Below are 20273 nucleotides of genomic sequence, written 5' to 3'. Positions count from 1 at the left end.
GATGCTCGAATTATATCAACGTTTGGTGAGATAAAATCGCAAACTAACCCTACAGTACGGCTTTATGGTAGTAAACTAGTAACTATAGCCTCAGCCAAAGTCTCCTGCCAAAATAATTCTTTCGTAAACCTCCATTTCCCGAAAGTCCAATCAAATAGACGTCGAGGAAAGACAATTAAGAAAATTGTTTCGTAATTGGATTACCCTAATCCAAAGAATAAAAGAACATTAATTTAAACGAAGTACCGCTTTAATGGCTTTAGCGGATTTCAGGTAGTCTTTCAGCGAGGTAATTAGGGTATACCTACTTAATATGAATAGATTAATTTGAAAAAAAAAATTAATCGTGTTTGAACACCAAAATATGGTGGTAAAACTTGTATCTACCCTCCGTAGTGATATTTCGGTTTGCTATTCGGGGAGTCCAGGGTTCGATTACAGTCATGCACCTCTAACTTTTCGGAGTTACAAGTATGTGCGTTTGAAGCAATTAACTATTACTTCCGTCTTGCATGCCTGAGAGTTTTCCATAATTTTCTCAAGCAGTCTGCGAATCCGCACTTGGCCAACGTGGTGGACTATTTCCTACACCCTTTTGATTCTGATTCTGAGAGTAGTGGGCTGGCAATGGGATAGGTACTAGTGGGCACTAGGTAGGCCTCTGTGGCCGCGCTGGGTGCTGCACAACTATAGACCCCTTGAAAGAACCCTCAGTTCCTCTATTCAGGTAATAACTATGGGGACCTTCACCACATCACACATATTATTTTACACACACGTTCCATTCAGATCACATTCACTCATATATTTCATTTTAATCATAATTTATATATTTTATCGACAATCTTGTCGATATCGGCAAGCGTCGACCATGCGCCCTCACTATAGGCTGCGCAGGCGCATAGAAAATAATGTAACTCGGCGCGCGGCCACTGCATTGACCTAATTGAGTCGAACCTGGCCTCCGACGCGAAGTGCATGTCGCCTTCCGGCCGATACCACGCGGTCGTGACAATACGGTAACCGCGCGCCATAATAACTAAACTAAATACAGATCGATTACGTAGTAAAAATCGTTCAAGTGTGAGTCGGAGTCGCACACGAAGGGTTCCGTATATAAATAACACTTAATTTTTTTTTAATGGCGGCTCTTTTGAAATTTTTATCATTTGTTTATAGCGGCAATAGAAATACACATTCTGTGAAAAATTTCAACTCGTTGCTTATTATGGTTCACGAGATATAGCCTGATGACAAACCCAAAGACGGGCAGACGGACGAACAGCGGAGTCCTGGTAATAGGGTCCCGTTGGCACCCCTCGGGTAGGGAACCATTGAAAGTCACATTCATCAAGACTTCAGTCACATTAAGTTATGCAGAGTAGGTAGTAGGTAGGTATTATTGTAAACTCATACCGCTAATGAATTTAGTTAAGCGTTTAAGCGACAAACTAAATCAACACACATTAATTTTCAAAGTATCTACCTAAGTTTCAGTAAACACAGGAAACTAATTAATCGTGGCTTCTAAAGGTGTGTAATATTACAGGCTACAATGTACAGAGGACAGACTTCAGTGATGGATGGAAGAACTTTCAAGGAGTAGGTACCTAAGTGGTACCTAACTACCTAAATGCGCTTTAGCTTATATTAATTACTAATTAGTAGGTACCTACCTACCTATTTACTGATAAGTTTGAAGCATATTATTATGTTAGAGGCATCTTCAACATGATTATCTACTATTCCCGGTTCCTGTTCAGTAGGCATTCGTAAAATAGGTATTTAATTCTTGTTGTAATAGTTTCTAGCATGACAAAGACAAGACAAATCCGCGAAACCAAACCAAGTATATAATATCTAGTGTTATCTTTTTCTGCGCGTAGCAATATGAAAGTTTAACAATAGATTTAGAACTGTTTCTTTTCTAATTCTAAGCTTTAGTTTAGTTTAGAGATGAGTACAATAATCTCCACTCATGTGTGTAAACTAAACTAAAATGTTTAATTTAGACGTCTAAACCATGTCCGAACTAAATTAAAAAATTTAGTTTAGACATGGTTTAGAGATTAATGAGTAACAAGAATTATGCATATTGTTTTTTTTTTTTCATTTATTTAAGGGCTTTTATACCTTATCCATATTGTTATCGTTTGAGCTTTCAATCAGCCTATTTGCGTCCACTGCTGGACATTGGTCTTCCCATGGGCACACCGACGACGCGACGCGACGGTCCACCGGCCGACTTTCTCATCAACCCACTTCCCGCTATCTTCAGGTCGTCAGTCCAGCGGGTAATAGTCCTCCCATATTATCATTATTACGCTTGCAGCTTTTTTTCTATTTTTTTAACCCCCGACCAAAAAAGAGGGATGTTATAAGTTTGACGTGTATCTGTCTGTGGCATCGTAGCTCCTAAACGAATGAACCGATTTTAATTTAATTTTTTTGTTTGAAAGGTGGAAAGTGTTCTTAGTTATAATCGAAGAAATCGGTTCAACCGTTTGAAAGTTACCAGCTCTTTTCTAGTTTTCTTATAGAGGTTTTTGTGTCGGGGTTTTTTTAAATTTTGAGTTATGTGTTTGAATGTGTTTAACTTTTCCTTCCCTTTCAACTAAGCGTTAAGTTTGGGCTAGGAATAGGTACGACAATAGTGCAATGGGTGGAGTTTGAACCGTCTAGTCTCAGTTGGAATTTCAGCCCGCTCCAATAAACTTTGAGCTAATGAGGCTTTAAGCTTTGATCGAGATAATCAATAAACTCATAGAAATTTCCCCCTAAAACCGGTTTTATAATCAACTCAGATTTTGAACTGGCTGCTGATGTAATTAACGTTAGCGCTCCAATAATTATATTATAGGAAAGCGTTCAGGATCGACATGTACCTACTATGGGTTCAATATTAAGTTAAACTGATTTAATCTGGCTCTATTGAGCCAGCTCAGGTTATATTGAGCTTTCTGTTTCGCTGTTGGAGGTAATTCCGTTGGATTTCTGGATAATTAATTAAATTTAAAGTTGAAATGAAATTTATTGATCGCGCTAAACCCTACCGCTGGATGCGATCCCCTAATTTTTTTTAGCTTAGCCCTTTTATAGCTCTACTGGACAATACAGCATTGTAAAGTCGAAATCTCCTGAGAATGCTCCGGTGTCGGGGCGAAACGTGCGTCGAGAGTAGTGGAAAAGTCTTGTGTGGTGGTGCATGTGAGTGGTGGTGGCAGTGCTTGCTTGGGAACTCCGAGTGTCGGAGAGAGCCCTGTTAACTAGCTGCTTTTGCATCATTTAATTACTAGAAACAATTTTAATGAAGCCTCGTTTTCACATTTTTTCCAATTAGGCACCGCAAGTATTGTGCGCTATGGAATTGCTCTGAATGCTAATTGGAAAGCTCGTTTGGAAAAAAGAGTGTAATACTGTAATTTTCCTAAATGTGTTTTTGTGCTTATATTTCATTCACGGTTTTATAGTTAAGATCGGGAAAAGTGCAGTAGCGTGTAATTTATACTATACCTAAGTATAGTAATTTAGACTCCAACGCCAGTTAAAGGGGTTTGAATATTTTATGGAGGCAATAGTGAATAGGCCCATTTATTGTCCGCTGTTTTCTTTCATTTTTTTCAAGGTAGCGGCTACGCATAAAACCTGAATTAATCAATAGTGGTGACATCAATACGAACTAGTATTTATGAGACAAAATCTTCCAGACTCAAGTTTCCGAATTGTACTGGTAACTGGTGGCTAGACTTTTGTACTGATGACGCCTGCGCCACCAGTAGGTAGGTACATCTTTGAAAGCTTATACAAAACAAGTGTAAATTAAAAATTTATAACACCCCCGACAAGTGAAGGTTACTGTAACTAGAAAAGGGCTGATAACTTTCAAACGGCTGAACCGATTTTCTTGGATTATAGCTAAGAGCACTCTCGATCAAGCCACCTTTCAAACAAAAAAAAAATTAAAATCGGTTCATTAGTTTAGGAGCTACGATGCCACAGACAGATACACAGATACACACGTCAAAGTTATAACACCCCTCTTTTCGAGTCGGGGATTAATAATAAGATAGGTACCTAAAAGGTAAAACAATTAACACAGAAATTGCGTAGTGATATAAAAAAAGGCTTAAATAAGTAGAGATGAGATTAGATATAAAATAACTTTAAACTTTAAAGAAAATCCTTTTTATTCGACCGTGGAGGTAAAGCGGAGGAACTTGGCTGAATACAATTTATTCTCAGACGCCGTTAACAGGGCTCTCTCCGTCACTCGTTTCATACAATCGTAGTTCCAATTTCATTTGAATATTATGCAACCAAAGTCCATGAAATTTTGCAGACATATTCTAGAAACTAGTATCTATGTCTGTGGTTTTCCAGATTTCTGTTAAAATATTCGGTTTCAAAGTTAAGCGGTCTTAAAAATTTTCATACAAATCTTTGAGCCCCTGTAATTTTAAAACTACATATTTTTACAAAAATCTAAAACACCACAGACACAGATTTTAGAATATGTCTGCAAAATTTCATGGACTTTGGTTGCTTAATATTCAAATGAAATTGGAACTACGATTGTATGAAACGAGTGACGGAGAGAGCCCTGTTAAAGTATCAAGGTAACCTGCTGCCTGCCAGACAGACTTACTGCCTGAGATAGCGTTTGACATGGCAACCTGTGATCCTAATTTCCGCTTTGTTTAAAATCTTGTAGAAGCTTGGTTTATTATTTTATTAATTACTTTGGCTAAGTAGCGTAGTTTTTAGACTAGGTACTGATAAAAATATGCTTATAATATCTTTTAGAACTGTTTCTCTTTTTTCTTTTTTACGATCTCCTTGGTGCAGTGGTAAGCGCTGTGGTCTTATTAGTGGGAGGTCCCGGGATCGATTCCCGGTAGGGGTTGGGAATTTCATAATTTCTAAATCTTTGGTTTGGTCTGGTGGGAGGCTTCGGCCGTGGCTAGTTACAAACCTATCGGCAAAGCCGTGCCACCAAGCGACTTAGCGTTCCGGTACGATGTTATGTAGAAACCAAAGGGGTATGGGTTTAATAAAAAACTGCCATCCCCTTCCAGGTTAGCCCACTTCCATCTTAGACTGCATCATCACTTGCCACAAGGTGAGATTACGGTCAAGTACTTACAAGTTTTTTTCTACCATGGCTAAAATCAGTTAAACACTAAAAAAGTTGCAACTCACATTAATTTTACTTGAGTTAAGGTAAAATACCCACAAAATAAAATTTCATCACCTCTTCAGAACTTAATCCAAAACCATAAGATTAGGTAGGTACACCTACCTAATAAATTGAGCTCATTAAAGTGTAACATGAGACCAGAGACTCCTCAAATTAGCAGGTTTATCGGTGCTACCTGTAGTATGAAACTTTTAAATTGATCGGTCGAGCAATTAGCTAGATTAGAAGACATGGCCAGACACAACGCGAATAAGCGACGTGCGACGTAAACGTGTAAATATAGCACCTAGAGATCTAATACAACAAACTGTATAAATTGTAAAGCACCGGGCACGTTACAACCTCGATTCTATATACAACTTCTATCGATGCACTTTATCACGTTACTTGGTAACCGTTACCGTGACTGCTGGTAACGTTACGTACTATACCGGTACTTATCGGAGGTTATAACGGTACTTGCGTATCTGTATTTCCAGCACTGGCGGGTAAGTAGGATGCCACACTACACTATTCACAATAATGTAGGCGTTCGAGACGTTCACAGACAACGCGTTATGTCAGCTCAATGTTACGACAATTGCATGCTGAAGCCGTGTAAAACTTCCCACTTCCCATCGGACGTGCATTCATGGCGATAGAAATTGCAAAAGAGTTTTGTTAATTAACCCCCGCACTTGTTCCAGTGGTAGGACATCACAGCTACATTCAAAACTTTAAAAATTTACTGTAGTGTGCAGCTCTGTGACATAACTCACTGCACTGTTTTGCTCTGGCGTATTAAACAGCCTTAAGATTTGTAATAAAAGTTGATAATATAATCTGTATTATGAATGGGATTTATGTGTTTCAGCCTTCATACAGTTCCTTGCTTTACACATCTTATATGAGTTCAATATGAAGTGCTGTCGTTCGCCGTCACACTACCCTATGTTAATGCCGTCACACATTATTTCCGCGGCGCGTTATATTTGTCCAAACCTTTAAAAGGGAACTTCATTAATTTACTCCAATAAATTTTGACGGCCCGTTATTATAAGCCCTTAAATGAACTTGTAAGTGCAAGAAAATGCTTTAAACGTAAACGGAAAATTGTAAGCCTTTTCAAGGTTCGCGAATTCTCACAATACAGCAATAGAAAGTTCATAATAAAATAATGTTTTATTAGGTAAGTACCTAAGTATACCTACCTATTATAACAATTCAACAAACAACTCTTAATGAGACAAGTCAAGCCTATTTTGGAGGAGAGCTTCGAATTATTTTATTTTTTCAATAATAAATAATCATAAGGTAAGTAGCTCTCTGAAAACAGGTGAAAAACTCACTCGAACTTAAGTGGTAACATATTGCCCCCATACCCCGATTAGTTTGATGATTTTATGTCCGTTTAGTTTCTATCGTCATGATCATGGTATGTAGGTGCCACGCAAGCCTTATCTGCAATATAATTTTATTTATTAAGGTAAGTATTTCATTATACTCGCCACTTGGTATTACTTACTAAGTCAATACTTTTAACTGAGGCTCTACGCTCTAGGCGTTAACTTGAAAAGTTGAACTGGGCTCAAATCAATTGGCCATCTACGGTTTCTAATTAGACCTAAGCACTAGCAATCTTCTAATTTTACTACCCGAGTTCCGACCCAATTTTCCGGACACTTACCTTCTCGATCTTCTACACGATATACCTACCTAACCATCCTAACCTACCGAAGTCAGGAGATTTAATTACATACCTATTAGTTCGACGCGTTAGCCAGTACAGAATCAGCGTCTTAATCTCTTTAGGCCGAGCTGTTCAATAGTTTAACTGAAGGGTTGGGATTAGTTACAGTTTGAACAATTACATTTAAACTTTCTGTGCCTATCAAAGTTGAAGCAGTGACGGATAGCATCCACCGTTTAGTTTCAATCGTCGAAGGTCAGAGTTATTACTTCCTACATCCATGGGCTTATCACTTTATATGATTAACTAGTAATCGTGATATAATTTTTAGGTAGCACTCGGGGGTAATGAACCTAGCTATCTATCAGTCATAAAATTTTCAAAATCGAATCAATAGTTCTAGAGATCATCCCCCATATAAAAACGAACATATTTTACCTCTTATAATATAGGTCCTATACCTATTGGTTTATTTGGAAACCTAGGAAGTTACGCGTACTAAGGTGGTACCTGTAATCTTCCACGTTACTGTACCTGTAGTTATATTATTCTGTACCTGTTATAGGTAACAGCTACGTCCATTAGGTAGGACCTTTTTCGAAGTTTGTGAACGAGTGCAAAAAAGGACAAAGTAAGATTTCATCTTGGAATTTCAGTTTCTCTATTCTTAAAAATAAACTTAAATAAGATAACATCTACTGAATAAGTACTTGCATTATGAAAATTAAAGTAAAAATTTAAAAAATTGATTTCAAGTCTTTATTTTCTATTTCCTTAACTCTAGGGCTAAATAATCGACTGAAAAGTGGGAGCAGCGATTTATTTATTCTCCGAGAGCATAAAGTGTTGCTGGCTTTTCATCATTCCACGATAGAGTATGTAGGTAGGGAGCAGCCGCCGCGGTGGGTGCGGAGAATTTAATATTTTACAAAGCTCGCCCGACGCGCCGAGGAGCTCTTGCATTATGAAAATTGTTTTCAAGCCATAACCGAAATGGTGGAGCTTCTACCGATGTTCGTAATAGTTGAGTAAAAATAATTTTAATGTAAAGAGAATGTTGGTAATGTTTTATTCCTCGGGTCTGCCCGCGAAATTCAAAGTTTCGCAAATGTTAACTAATACGACCATAGACTTACGATTTTTTCATGAATACGACAATGTAGGTTTATGGCATTTCAATTGTGCCAATGGCAGTATCATCCTCATAGGTTTATATAAAAATCTTTACTTGAAAGGGTCCAGTTTAAGAAATTAGCTCTAGTATCGACTATAACTCACAAATTAGTGGATTTTTGTATTCAAATTAAATTTGAATTTCGCAGGCAGGCCCATCGCATCCACCTTAAGAAAGCTTTTGGTGCTGCTGTTGTTCAAGGGTTGCACAGTACTGTTATTATATTATATTCGTAAATTCCTATTGTTATTTAGTTTATAGGCAGGCATGGGGTCGGACAGCCTGCTTTTGAATCCAATCAAAATGTATGGAATTTGTACTGTGGTGCTCTGGTTTAAAGGTGAGAGCAATATCTACTACCTCCACGATGGTCGGGACGCGCTTTATAGACGCTGCGAATTCCAGTGCGAGATCGCCATTCCAACAACAACGACTTCATACAAAACGACTTCCTTTCTATTTATTGATAACTCTTGACCAACCTCCCTGGCGAATGGTGAGGACGCAATCAAGATCTAACTTGGCATTGAATAAAAAAGTACCTAATCCTTCCCTTAAAGGTACTCGAAGTTTACGTAAGTTACTAAGTAAATAGGTAGGTACTTGAATTTCCAATTCAAAATCGGTAATTACCAAAGCCGACGGCTTTAATCCAATTATACAGAAACAAACGAGTCTTGCCGCAGCTCTTCAGTCTTCGGGATGCCTTTGTGCTGAACAAACTTATTAATACTGATTGATTCGGACTCGGCTACTGAATATTCAGACGAAACGGTAATTGCTTAAATTCGGTACCTACCATATCCAGCATCATCATCATTATCAAGCGATAGTCATCACTGCTAAGCATAGGTCTCTTGTAGAGCTCTCCACACGCTATGGTCTTGCGCCGCCTGAATCCAGCGGCTCCCTGCGACTCGTTTAGTCTCCTTTCAGAATGATATGTGTTTAGACCATAGTCCATCACGCTGGCAAAGTGGATTGACAGACACATCACACAGCACAGAATATCCATTTAAATAAAAATATCTAGGTAGATAGATAAATAAATAGAAGTCTTTATTGCACCCAAAAACATGTAAACAAACAACACAGAAGGAAGAAAACAGAAAAAACAATTGTGTGCAAACGCGGCCTTGTTGCTTAGAGCAATCTCTACCAGGCAACCTTTGCTGAAAGGAGAAGCTATTGTTGGATAGTACCAAGTCGCAATGATAGTAGGTAGGTAGGTATCACAGATATCACAAACTATCGTCCCGCTAAACAAGTTGATAAGCCAAACTATCCCTTTCTCCCACAGTTTATCTTGACATACTTAATTACAAAGCTCCTAAATGTCTAGAGGCGTTCGCTTAGATTTACGCCGCTAATAAGGATGGTATTCATGTTCACCCTAACACATTAAATACCGTGGATTTGTGGAATACTACGCAGTGCTGAATCAGAAATCATGGTTATTTAGGCCAAGTTCCTTGTAGAATTAGGGAATATTAAGGACAATGGAAGTGTCGGATTTGTTAATCCTAGGTAGAGACTTCTAAGTGTGACTTACGTCTTTCATAATAATATAAAAGGTAATATACAAGGACCCATAACCACTTGGCGAACATGGGACACGATCAGTTACAGTAGGTACCCGGCAGAAAATATTGCATATAAAATTTTAGAAAGAGATAACGGTTTCATAGAGCATTGTCTCTGTCATTGAGACCGACCAAACGTCACATAGGTATGAGTAATAGTCGTCTCTAGGTATGAGTGATAGGGTAGGGGACGTCCCGCGCACCTATGCGGGGCTATCCCGGATCGGGTTGGCGCTGGGGCTGGGTGTGCGATTGCCATGTCGACCTGTCGCGTACTATACTTAGCTATATAATGATATTTTATTTCTCGTATATCCTTTACCTACTAAGTACATAGTTATCACCTCAATCGAGTTTAAAATATGCGAACTCACGAACTCTACACAGACAAGGGAGTTAGAAGAAAATTTTCACTTAAGCTCTATTATTATTACAAAATGGAAAAGTTTTCCCCAATTCCCAATCTGTTTCGACCTCAGAATAACTGAGTCCTTAAGTACCTGTATTTTGCCAAACCCTCTATAAAACGTTTGACAAATTGGAAACCTCCTCCAAATCCAAGTATTGTGGATAAAACGCCCTCCTAGTCTGCACTTGGCCAGGCGTGGTAGACGAGGACCAACCCCTTCACATTCTGAGAGGAGATCAGTTCTTAGTAGTGAGCCGTCGCAGTCACCGTAACAGTCGGATTCGGACAAGTGGTACTGGGTACCTCACACTACACTGATTTTATTTAGGCCTTATGGTGCTCACAAGTCACAATATTATAGCATGATAATTGAAGAGTAATTTGAGTGTTTTTATTTTCCTACGCGAAAATCATAAAAATTCTCTGCATGTCAGAAAAGCCATCTTGTTTTATATTTCGGCTAGTATGATCGAGTAATCTAGGATAGTGGAATCGTAAAAGCACCGTAAACTTGTGTTTTCCACACATAAATATTAAGTACTAGATGATGCCCGCGACTTCGTCCGCGTGGATTTAGGTTTTTCGAAATCCCGTGGGAACTCTTTGAAGTTCCGGGATAAAAGTAGCCTATGTGCTAATCCAGGATATTATCTATCTCCATTCCAAACAGCCAGATCCGTCCAGTAGTTTTTGCGTGAAGGAGTAACAAACATACACACACACACACACACATACACCAAATTTTCGCCTTTATGATAACAATACCTCATTACCTGACATGTAGGTATTGCAATAAACTTTTTCTATTAACTTAATAGGTAGATCATAAAAAGTACTTCTTTTTTGACTTCCTATAAATAAGTGGTAAGTCTCAAGTTCAATTTCTGTCTAGGTCAATCTAGGAATTTATATTTTTTGTTGAAAAGATTTTAAAAATTGATGTTACTTGAAGCTTTTAGTATGGGTATAACAAACTACCATAATCTCTTATAGGCTAGCACTTTCCTCGATGTTTAGTTTTCATTTTACCAATTTCATTCGTATTACAAAGCAAATAAAGTCGAATTTAAGTTGGCTGGACTTTAATATTTGTACCTACTCAAATTCAAAGGAGAAAGATCGATTGCCTTCACTTATTGGTAATTAAGAGCAAGGTTATTAAGGTAGGTAATAATAAGACTATATTCAATGTGAAAAAAATAATTTATTATTTGACTATTAATATAAAAAAATGATATTTTAAAATCACATTACAATAATAAATTAATAAATTATTTATAACGTTACACAATATCACTTTTATTATAAATATGTATTGATTACTTTTGTTACAGGAGTATTTTATAATATCTAGACGCACGATAGTGCGTCAAGCCAAGTTCCGGCCTTTAGTTTCGATTGATTTTTAACAACATTAGCAAATTCGTCGTGAATTCACCCATTAAATCACAATTTTTATGTTGCTACTATTAAATAGTATTATCTGCATCTTACATTTCTCAAATAAATTAAAGATAAAATATTATATTTATAAATAATTTCATTTTCTCAATCACAGATGAAAAATAGTAACCGACTATAATATTATACATACATACAATATCGCGCTTATGATTTATATTATTTTACGCGAAGTCCTCTTATAAAATAATCTCAATTTTTATTTCATTTTTACATAAGGGCAAAATTAATACCCAATCTATCAGCTGTAATCTATCAATAAGTTACTTAGCAACATTGTTATTTGCAAAGTTCTGTACTGGCCTTTATAAAAGTATTTGTAAATTGTAGCATTAAACCTATTTATTACATAATATTTGGCTAGTGGATGGAATATTATAAAAAATAATACTTTAAAATTCAATGTAATATAGTTAACAACCAATAGCATTTTTTTTTTATAATGATTGCCCTCAAATATAGTTTTACATTATTAAAAAATAGGTTGGAATTTGCACATAGATAATACCATACAACTTATATCCAATGGTACCCATAACAGTGTCCGATATAAAGTAATCAGAATAGATAGATTAGAATATTCAGTGTAATAGACACTATTATGGCTTGCGCAAACGACGGACTATTGTCCGCGGGGGACAAAAATGGGTCACTAAGAACTGCACGGCTTAATGCACACGATGGACTAATAGTCCGTACTAAAAGATGAGGGACTTTTGTCCTCCACAGACAATAGTCCCTCGTCTGTACAGGCCCTTATACTATACATGGTGTAATTAGAACGCTAGCGAAAACTTAGCGCTTTTTTATGCTACCTGAATACAATTCAATACCAATAACTATATGCCTTATACTTTTAGTTTTGGTGATTTAAAACCCACAATGTATTGCGTACAAAACTAGGGGTCAATACCCCGCCTACGACGTGGCATTGACTCTGCGGCACCTATCTACGCAAGGTTCTTGTCCTCTAGCGTCAGTCGAATGTTTTATTTGCGAACTTTAAAAATACAGGTTTTCTTTAATCGCGTTTTTCTTAGCAGTACTATAATGACCTGTCTTTTTTTTTGCTAGCATTCTAATATAACCCTGTAGAATAGATATGTGTTTACATTTTGGAGCGGCCTACGTTCTACATTACCTATAGCTGATACCGTATCTTCTCGTGACTTGCGGTGTGTGTGTGGTGGCGATGGCTAGCAGCAGTGGTACGTCGTTAACGTCGATGTTGAGGGACTGAGTCAACGTCGCGATGTCGCAAAAATCAGTGGACATCAACATGTCGGCTAACGTTTTGGATAGCACGCAGAATTCACGGAGCTTGCTCTCCAGGTACAAAAGACACTGTAAGGAACGAAGAATACTATGGTAAGTTTAAAGAAAATCAAATAACATGTGTGAATTGTGATAAGGCAAGGTTTGCGGTTGTTATAATATTTAAATAAGTAATTTTCGCTTATAGTAAAACCATATTTTTCCTTTGACAAAATAAACTGTTTTTTTTTCTTTTATTCACATCCTACTTTGACGTATGTACTAAACCGTATGAGGTTTAACTCCCAACAGCTGTTTTAATTACAACTAAGAGCGAGGTCAAAATTTTAACTGAATTGTTAAAAAATGAAAGATGTTGCTGGGTTGTTTCGCCTCGTTGCCCGGTGGACCTAGTCGGATGGAGTTCATCCTAATCTGACCTAATCAGAACTAGTGAGTAATAAGTAGAACTTTGTGTCATAGTTATTAAGCAATAAAGTAAATAAATAAATAAACTAGGGAGGATCACAAATAGAGATAGTAACAAGGTATAGGGGATAGTTACCTGCTGCGGCGGTATGCGGGCCCTGCGCATGGCGGTCAGAGCGTCCAACATCCCGCCCACCAGCGGCGACAGCCCGCCGCTACCGCAACCGCGACCGATCAGTCGCACCTCCCTATAGTAACAAGGACCCATTTTGAAGACAACTCTTACTCTTGAGTAGTTATACTCAATACAAACATATCTACACGAAACTGGTCAATGCTATGCTAGTTGTTGCAGCCAAGCACTAGTCTACAAAATTATAGTATACTTTAGTGATCACTTTTTCTTAAAGGGTAGTTTTTTTGTTTCAAAACTTTGTCAAGAAATCTTTTATTGATTTTAAAATACTTATGTAACAAGTCACCTATCACTTGAAAGAGTAAACCAAAGTATTTTTTCAATTCACGCTTTTCATGATAAGCTCTGATATTATTATTTTTTTTTTTCAAAATTTTAATGGGACGGGTACCCTGATTTTTCTTTTTAAAATTTTTAATATGGTTCTGTATAGTAAGCGGCAGAATAGTTTTTTTTCAAAAGGATTCCATAACTATGATAAAATTCAGCCTTATTCAGTTTGTTTTTAAATGGCTGTGACCAGCAGACAGATCAGCTGGACGAAAGTATAAAACATTTTTGCTTTTTACCGAAAGTATAAAAATTAAGGTTACTAACCACGCATTAGTGTCTCCAACAATAGCGACAGACTGCACGGTCGCGTCCGCACTCTTGTGCAGGTACGAAGATAAGTCCAAATCTCGTCTCAGCTCTGCTTCCCAGGTGCTGGGCTTTTCTAACGTTCCTGTGACAAATTAAACTTTCCTCAAACTAACGGCCAGTTACATGACAAGTAACGTTAGGTTTACCATTAAACATACACCGTCAATGAAAGAAAATTAATTTGCACAAGTCAGAGTTATGTAAATGAAATTTTACCTTAACCAAAGAATACTTAATAGTATCTTTGAGGTATAGAAGGATCACTCCGCAAAAACATTAAAATAAAATAGTAACTTTGGTTCGACGCAATAAAGTGCAATTCAGCTCGCGCAGTGCTGAAGATGTCGCGCGATTCTTTTCATAGGACATCTTCTAAGTGCAAATAAAAGAACCTAGGATTTACAATGTACATATTATGTGAAAGCAACCTGTCATTTTATTAACATTTTACCCCTAAACGGACACAAGTTGGCAAGGACATAGCTTGCATCCTGGGAATGGATAGGATACTTTTTATCCCGCAAAATCAAAGAGCTTCCACGTGATTTCTAACCTAAGTACGCGCGAATGAATTCACGGGCAGCATCCAATATTATATTACATGAATTATAAATACAATAATGTACAAGAGTGTAAAAATAATTAGAATTCAAGCGCCGTAAATAACTATACATTGGTCTTAAATCATGCTAAGTAAACTAAGTACATGCTCACCTTGTAAAACTAAATCAGGTACATAGTGGTTTGTGACGCCGCCGAGAAGCGTGACGTCATATCCGGAGCGCGCTTGCGTGCGCAACTGCGTACGCATTCGCGGCAACGGGAACTCTATCACTTGCTTCACTTCCAACTTATCGTTCTTATTCACCGCACTCGCTCCCTCTACCTTTATACTAAACGTACAAACATCCTTTGACACACAAGCACTTTTATCTTTACTAACATTCACTATAACTGTGTTCTCCTTCCGTTTCCTAACAAACGTTTTTGGTGACATTTCGCGTTGTTCTGGTTCCGTTACTATGGACTCTTTCGCGAATTGTGGTTCAGTCTGTCGCGGCATATCGTTCATATACTCCATTTCGGACGCGTTTGTAGGCGTTTGCAACATAGACTCCATTAACTGGCATTTGTAACAAGTCTCACATCTTTCCTCCTGTATCGGCGGAACGAAAGTGGGATCGAACTGGAAGTTGTCCAGCTTCAAATTCCCCGGCTTACCGATATAGTGCCTATCTAAAATTTCTAAGTTTTTACTCTTCATATAATTAGTGACTATCTGCGGATACTTATCGAACTCGAACTTAAAACCGGAATGTTTTATTGGCTTGGAATGTTGCAGTGTTTGGGCGCAGCACTTCGACGGACTATCAGTGCTTCTCGACGACTTTTCTTTCTCATCTACGGTTGTGGTGACTTCAACTTCCTCAGTGGTTTCCAAGTTGACCGGCTCGTTGTGGACCTTAGAAGATTTCTTTACGCACTTCCCTCCATTCGACTTGTTCTTTAATCCCACCAGTTTTTCATCATCGCCAAGCACGAACAAAACTTTATCACTTTCCTCCGACGTCGATAAATTAGAACCGGAATCTGAGGAATCCTTCAACGAAATCATCATCGTAGGTTGCCGCCTTAACGGTTTGAACTGTTCACCACTCGTACTATCTACCGCGAATTCTGAACTAGAGAGCTTTTGACTTAAATCCGCGAGCGTCGTGGACTTTTTCAGACCACCTTCACTCGCTACTAACGTACTGACACTACTGCCGCTGCTCCTATTGAACGAGGGCACTCTTAGACTATCTCTTAAACACTCTTTCACTTCTAAACGTTTTGCGGTCCTGCCCGACTCTGAGTTTTGTTTATTCACTTTCACAACTTTAACGTCACTGAGCACACAGTCTTGATACTTGAAATCGTTTTTCTTGACGTCACCACAGCGTATGAAGTACGTTAACACGGCGAGTAGTTTGTTTATGAAGTTTATGTTTTTTGTTCCTGTGATGATGGTTCTGGCGGACCGTGGCGGGAAGCCAACACTGCCGCATAGATCTGTGAGCTGTGCCCATAGAGCGTTGTATGGACGCCGCGATTCCGTCAGGTCTTGCATGCTTTGCTGATCTTCTACTGTGTCGTAGGGGCTGACTGTAGTGACCCAGCCGAGGTGATGTGTGAGGACGTACGTGAGGAGTGTGCTGATAAAACTGAAACAATACAGTTAAAAATGTACTTTTCATCCCTCAATACAAGATTAGATGTAATATCTATTAATACCATATATTAAAAGTGTTTGTATTTGTTATTTGGCATGTCCTTCAATTCGAAGCAAATTGACGGATCGACGGAAATATATGCATAGATATAGTTGAAAACCTGGTACAGTGACCTAAGCTTACTAACTTTTTATCCCGGAAAAATAAAGAGTTCTCACAGGATTTGATAAAAAATCTCAAATCCATACTGAAAAATTCGCCGGCATTCATTTCATAGAGCGAGACATATGACAACACCTTATTATATGATTATACGTTTCAGACCAGACGGACATTTCTGGCGAGCAATTTTATTGCTACTTTTTACATAAGTACCTGCCTAATAAAACATTTCTTACTCTACACACATTTATTTGCCTTTACCAGTTGTTAAATAATGACATTCAATATATTTTTTATGTAACTGAGAAATTATAAAACTGAACCAAATAAAACTAAAAGAACCTGTTTCATGACCACCAGATAAACTTTATCCAACGGATAAAGTCTTTTAGACAGATTCCCAGTACAAAAACTGTCATGACGTCAAAATTCCTTATATAAAGTTTATTGGAAGTTGCGAAACAGGCCCTAATGTCTCCAAATTATCATAGCTCTAAGAATAGATATCATTTGTACAAATGTACGTTGTACCTACACCCACATAGGTTACACAACTAATTCAAACTAATAGTACACGACCAACCGCGTCAATCCATTGAACGTCGTTTTTCGCCGGTCACGTGAAAAACGCGTAAAGACCACGTAAAAATAACTACCGAAATACATATACCAAAAATAAACTATTGCACTTGACTGATTTCATTCACACATGTCAGTAATTATCAGTACGTCCAAAGACAACTTTGTTTGTCATTTTAGAATGTAATAGAGACCAAGGGTTACTGCAGATTCGGCGGAATTTTTCAACTGTTGCCAATTAAATATAGTCCTTATCTAGTTCTAATAAAGTTCACAAGCGATAATTTACTCTGGAAAACGTCGACGTAAAATCTTCAGATGCCATTTTCAACTTTATTTAATATAGATAAGAGCGATATTTAATTTTCTGTGCAAAAAATTATCCGTCTAGTCTGCCGTGATCCTAAGACATATGCCGAAAGTGTTGGATATGAGCCAAGTAAGTGTCAGAAAAATATCTAATGTCTTAGAAGCGGATTAATGGTTGTCTTAAAACGATTAATAAGAGGGCGATGTCTTCGGAATTTTCAGTCTTTCTTTAATTTTCTTAACTGTTCTATTATTTTGTAGCAAATAGGTAAATTGTACATTCTTGAAACGACAACACATTTTCGAATCAGTCATTTAAAATTTTAAGGCAGCCAAAAATTAGGATAATTTTTTTGATATAGTTTGTTTTACTATGGAGATTTATCTGGGATTTACATCTTATGGAAAAAATCTAGTTTGTGCAAAAACTATCAACTTTTTGGCAAAATATAGAAGTCCAATCGTAATGTTATCCTCTTTGCGATGTTTCAAAAAAAGATTGCTAGTGCCACCTTTATAGAAAAAGAGCTTGGACCTGTTACATTTATTTAATTAACAGTTGGCACCAGTACCGCATTTTCTCATTCTATCCATCCTAATATTATTAATGTGAAAGTATTAAGAAGTCTGTATGTCTGCTAGCTTTTTGTGGCCAATCTGATAAACCGATTTTGACAAAACTCGGTACAGAGGTAGCTCACATCTGGAGGAAGGATATAGGCTACTTTTAATTTTAGATCTGTCAGTTTAGAGTTTTGAATAGAATCGAATTAGCACCACTTTATATGTATTTTAGAGTGCGAAAAAATTATTTGTACAATAATATGCGCAGTCTTTGCCTTAAAATCATGTGATTCCGTTTAATGCCGGGACTTGAGAACTGGTACTAAAATAAATACGTCATTCGATTAACGGCACATGTTATAAACGAAACGAAATATTTTTATCACCTGCCCACATCACGTGCATTGTGTTATTGGGGGTATCGAGTTAACGCGTTTCTTATAAATTGTTTTTGACGAAATATAATTGATACAATAGGTATGTTAAATGTTTTCCTGATCGAATTTGAGACGTGGCCTAATTAGTGATAAAGTGTCTGCGCTAACTCAGGTGCACTTTGTTACCTCACTTTCGTTGTATGATAGGACGGCAATCTGACACGACTGGAGAGTGATCAGTCGCAGAACTTAGTCCAATTCAGCAAAACTTAACTACTTGATAATGATGATACGAGGGGCGTGTGGCCTAGTTGTGACAACGCATATCAATCGATTGTGATTGTTAAGCAACGTTGACCCAAGTCGGTAACTGGATGGGTGACCGACTTCAGAGGTCCGACTTTAGCCTTTTCGTTTCCTGCGTGCCTCACAGAGCACGTTAAGCCGTCGGTCCCGGTTATTATCAGTAACATCTGATAATACCTGTAAATTATCCTAAGAGTCGTTTCGTTCTCTTAGTTGAGTTGTATGCGGAAAGATCTGGGAACCCACTTAAGAACCCAAGAGAACTTCTACCATTATAGGATTAATGGAAAGGGGTCACGACCCTCAGTAATGAGGAATACGACTAGAGATAGAGAGTAATGATACTCACAAATTAGTGTTTTTGGTGTCCCCGACAGTTAACACAAGGCTGAGGTCACTGAGCAAGGTGCTCGCAATCTTATTGGTATGGTCTGGTTCGCTGGTGACCAGGTCCAACCACATCGAATGTAGCCGCGGCCCGAACATCAGGTCTGACAACCTGAAATTGGAGAAACCAGATAAAGTTTTCTCTAGCAGAAAAACCTTGAAGAGAAAATCCCTAAATTCAAGCGGACGAATGCGCGGGCATCATTTAGTACAATATAAACTTTCAAATTATATTTTTATCTCCAGTTCATAAGTTTCTGTTGATTTATTCTCGGCAAAAATAACAGTTACAAGCATACGAATACATTCAAAAGAGGTTGTAAACGTCTAGTTTTGATTTGCAAGATTTACGAGTATCAACATAAAAGTTTTTAGATTCTGTCTATCAAGTAATTTGACAACTACCTTGGCTTTGCGCCAGATCATCAAAAGATTAAAAAAAACTCAAGAAAACTAATGTTAAATCCATTTAAATTTATGTTGAAATATTTAATCTACTTATCTGAATTGAATATAAAGTCCTGAACAGACACAAATATGCCAATTGTTGGTTTTCTAAGATAGTGACTCACTGATAAGTTTCCTCCAAAAAAAAAATGGATCTTTTTTTAAATTGTTTGACCACCCTTCCCAATGGACTTTCATGAAGTGAGAATGAATCTTTGTTTATCTTGTAACTTACCATCTCGCCGCGTCCTCTGTAGCCCTATGCAGTGTAGACACAAAGGCATTGCCTACCCCCGCGGCGAGCGCGGCGAGTCGCAAGCGACACACCAGCGCTTGCAGCTGCGGTGAGTGCTCCATGCAGCGACGCACTAGATCCCTAGGACAAAGTGAAGAATCATCAGCATCATCTTCTTCATCATCTCAATTCATCACCGGCCGCCGATAGTCTATATCCTATCGCTAACTATAGGCCTCATAAGAAAGCTCAGAGTCACTCAGCGGGCGATGGAGAGAGCTATACTTGGAGTTTATCTATGTGATCAAATCAGAAAAGAGGAGATCTGTAGGAGAACCAGAGTAACTGACATAGCTCAACTGTTTGTGAAGCTGAAGTGGCAATGGGAGCGCATAGTTCGAAAAACCGATAGACATTGGGGTCCCAAATTGCTAGAATGGCGACCTCACACCGGAAAGCGCCAGGTGGACAGACGATATTAAATCAGTCGCTAGGAGCCGTTGGATTTAAGCGGCACAAGACCGTGACGTGCGGAGGTCCCTAAAAGACACCTATGTCCAACTGTGGACGTCTATTGGGTGATAATGATGATGATCATATACCTACTTAAGAATAGTAAAGTCATATAACTGACAAGAAACAATAAAATTTCTCAACTCGTTAAGTCACTAGACAGAAAT

General features: G+C 37.9%; 1 protein-coding gene across 3 annotated transcripts in view; it reads right to left on the bottom strand.

The window, feature by feature from the left end:
- LOC123866848 (folliculin-interacting protein 2) overlaps positions 1 to 20273 on the bottom strand; it is a 37236-nt gene that overhangs the window by 3762 nt on the left and 13201 nt on the right. For 2 of the 3 annotated variants that reach the window (XM_045908565.1, XM_045908566.1), the window contains exons 8-13: positions 19594 to 19734; positions 18874 to 19023; positions 14729 to 16218; positions 13970 to 14096; positions 13313 to 13424; positions 11891 to 12837 (exon numbers count right to left, since the gene is read on the bottom strand). In XM_045908565.1, the coding sequence (XP_045764521.1) occupies positions 12631 to 12837; positions 13313 to 13424; positions 13970 to 14096; positions 14729 to 16218; positions 18874 to 19023; positions 19594 to 19734 (2227 nt within the window). In that variant the 3' untranslated portion in view covers positions 11891 to 12630. Of the gene's footprint in view, positions 1 to 11890; positions 12838 to 13312; positions 13425 to 13969; positions 14097 to 14686; positions 16219 to 18873; positions 19024 to 19593; positions 19735 to 20273 lie in introns of those variants that run through there. The other variant, XM_045908567.1, reaches the window with a different exon arrangement.

The sequence above is a fragment of the Maniola jurtina genome, chromosome 7 (genome assembly GCF_905333055.1).
Source record: "Maniola jurtina chromosome 7, ilManJurt1.1, whole genome shotgun sequence".
NCBI lineage: Eukaryota > Metazoa > Arthropoda > Insecta > Lepidoptera > Nymphalidae > Maniola > Maniola jurtina.
The sequence above is the reverse complement of the archived record's forward strand: the minus strand, read 5'-3'. Positions and strand labels throughout refer to the sequence as shown.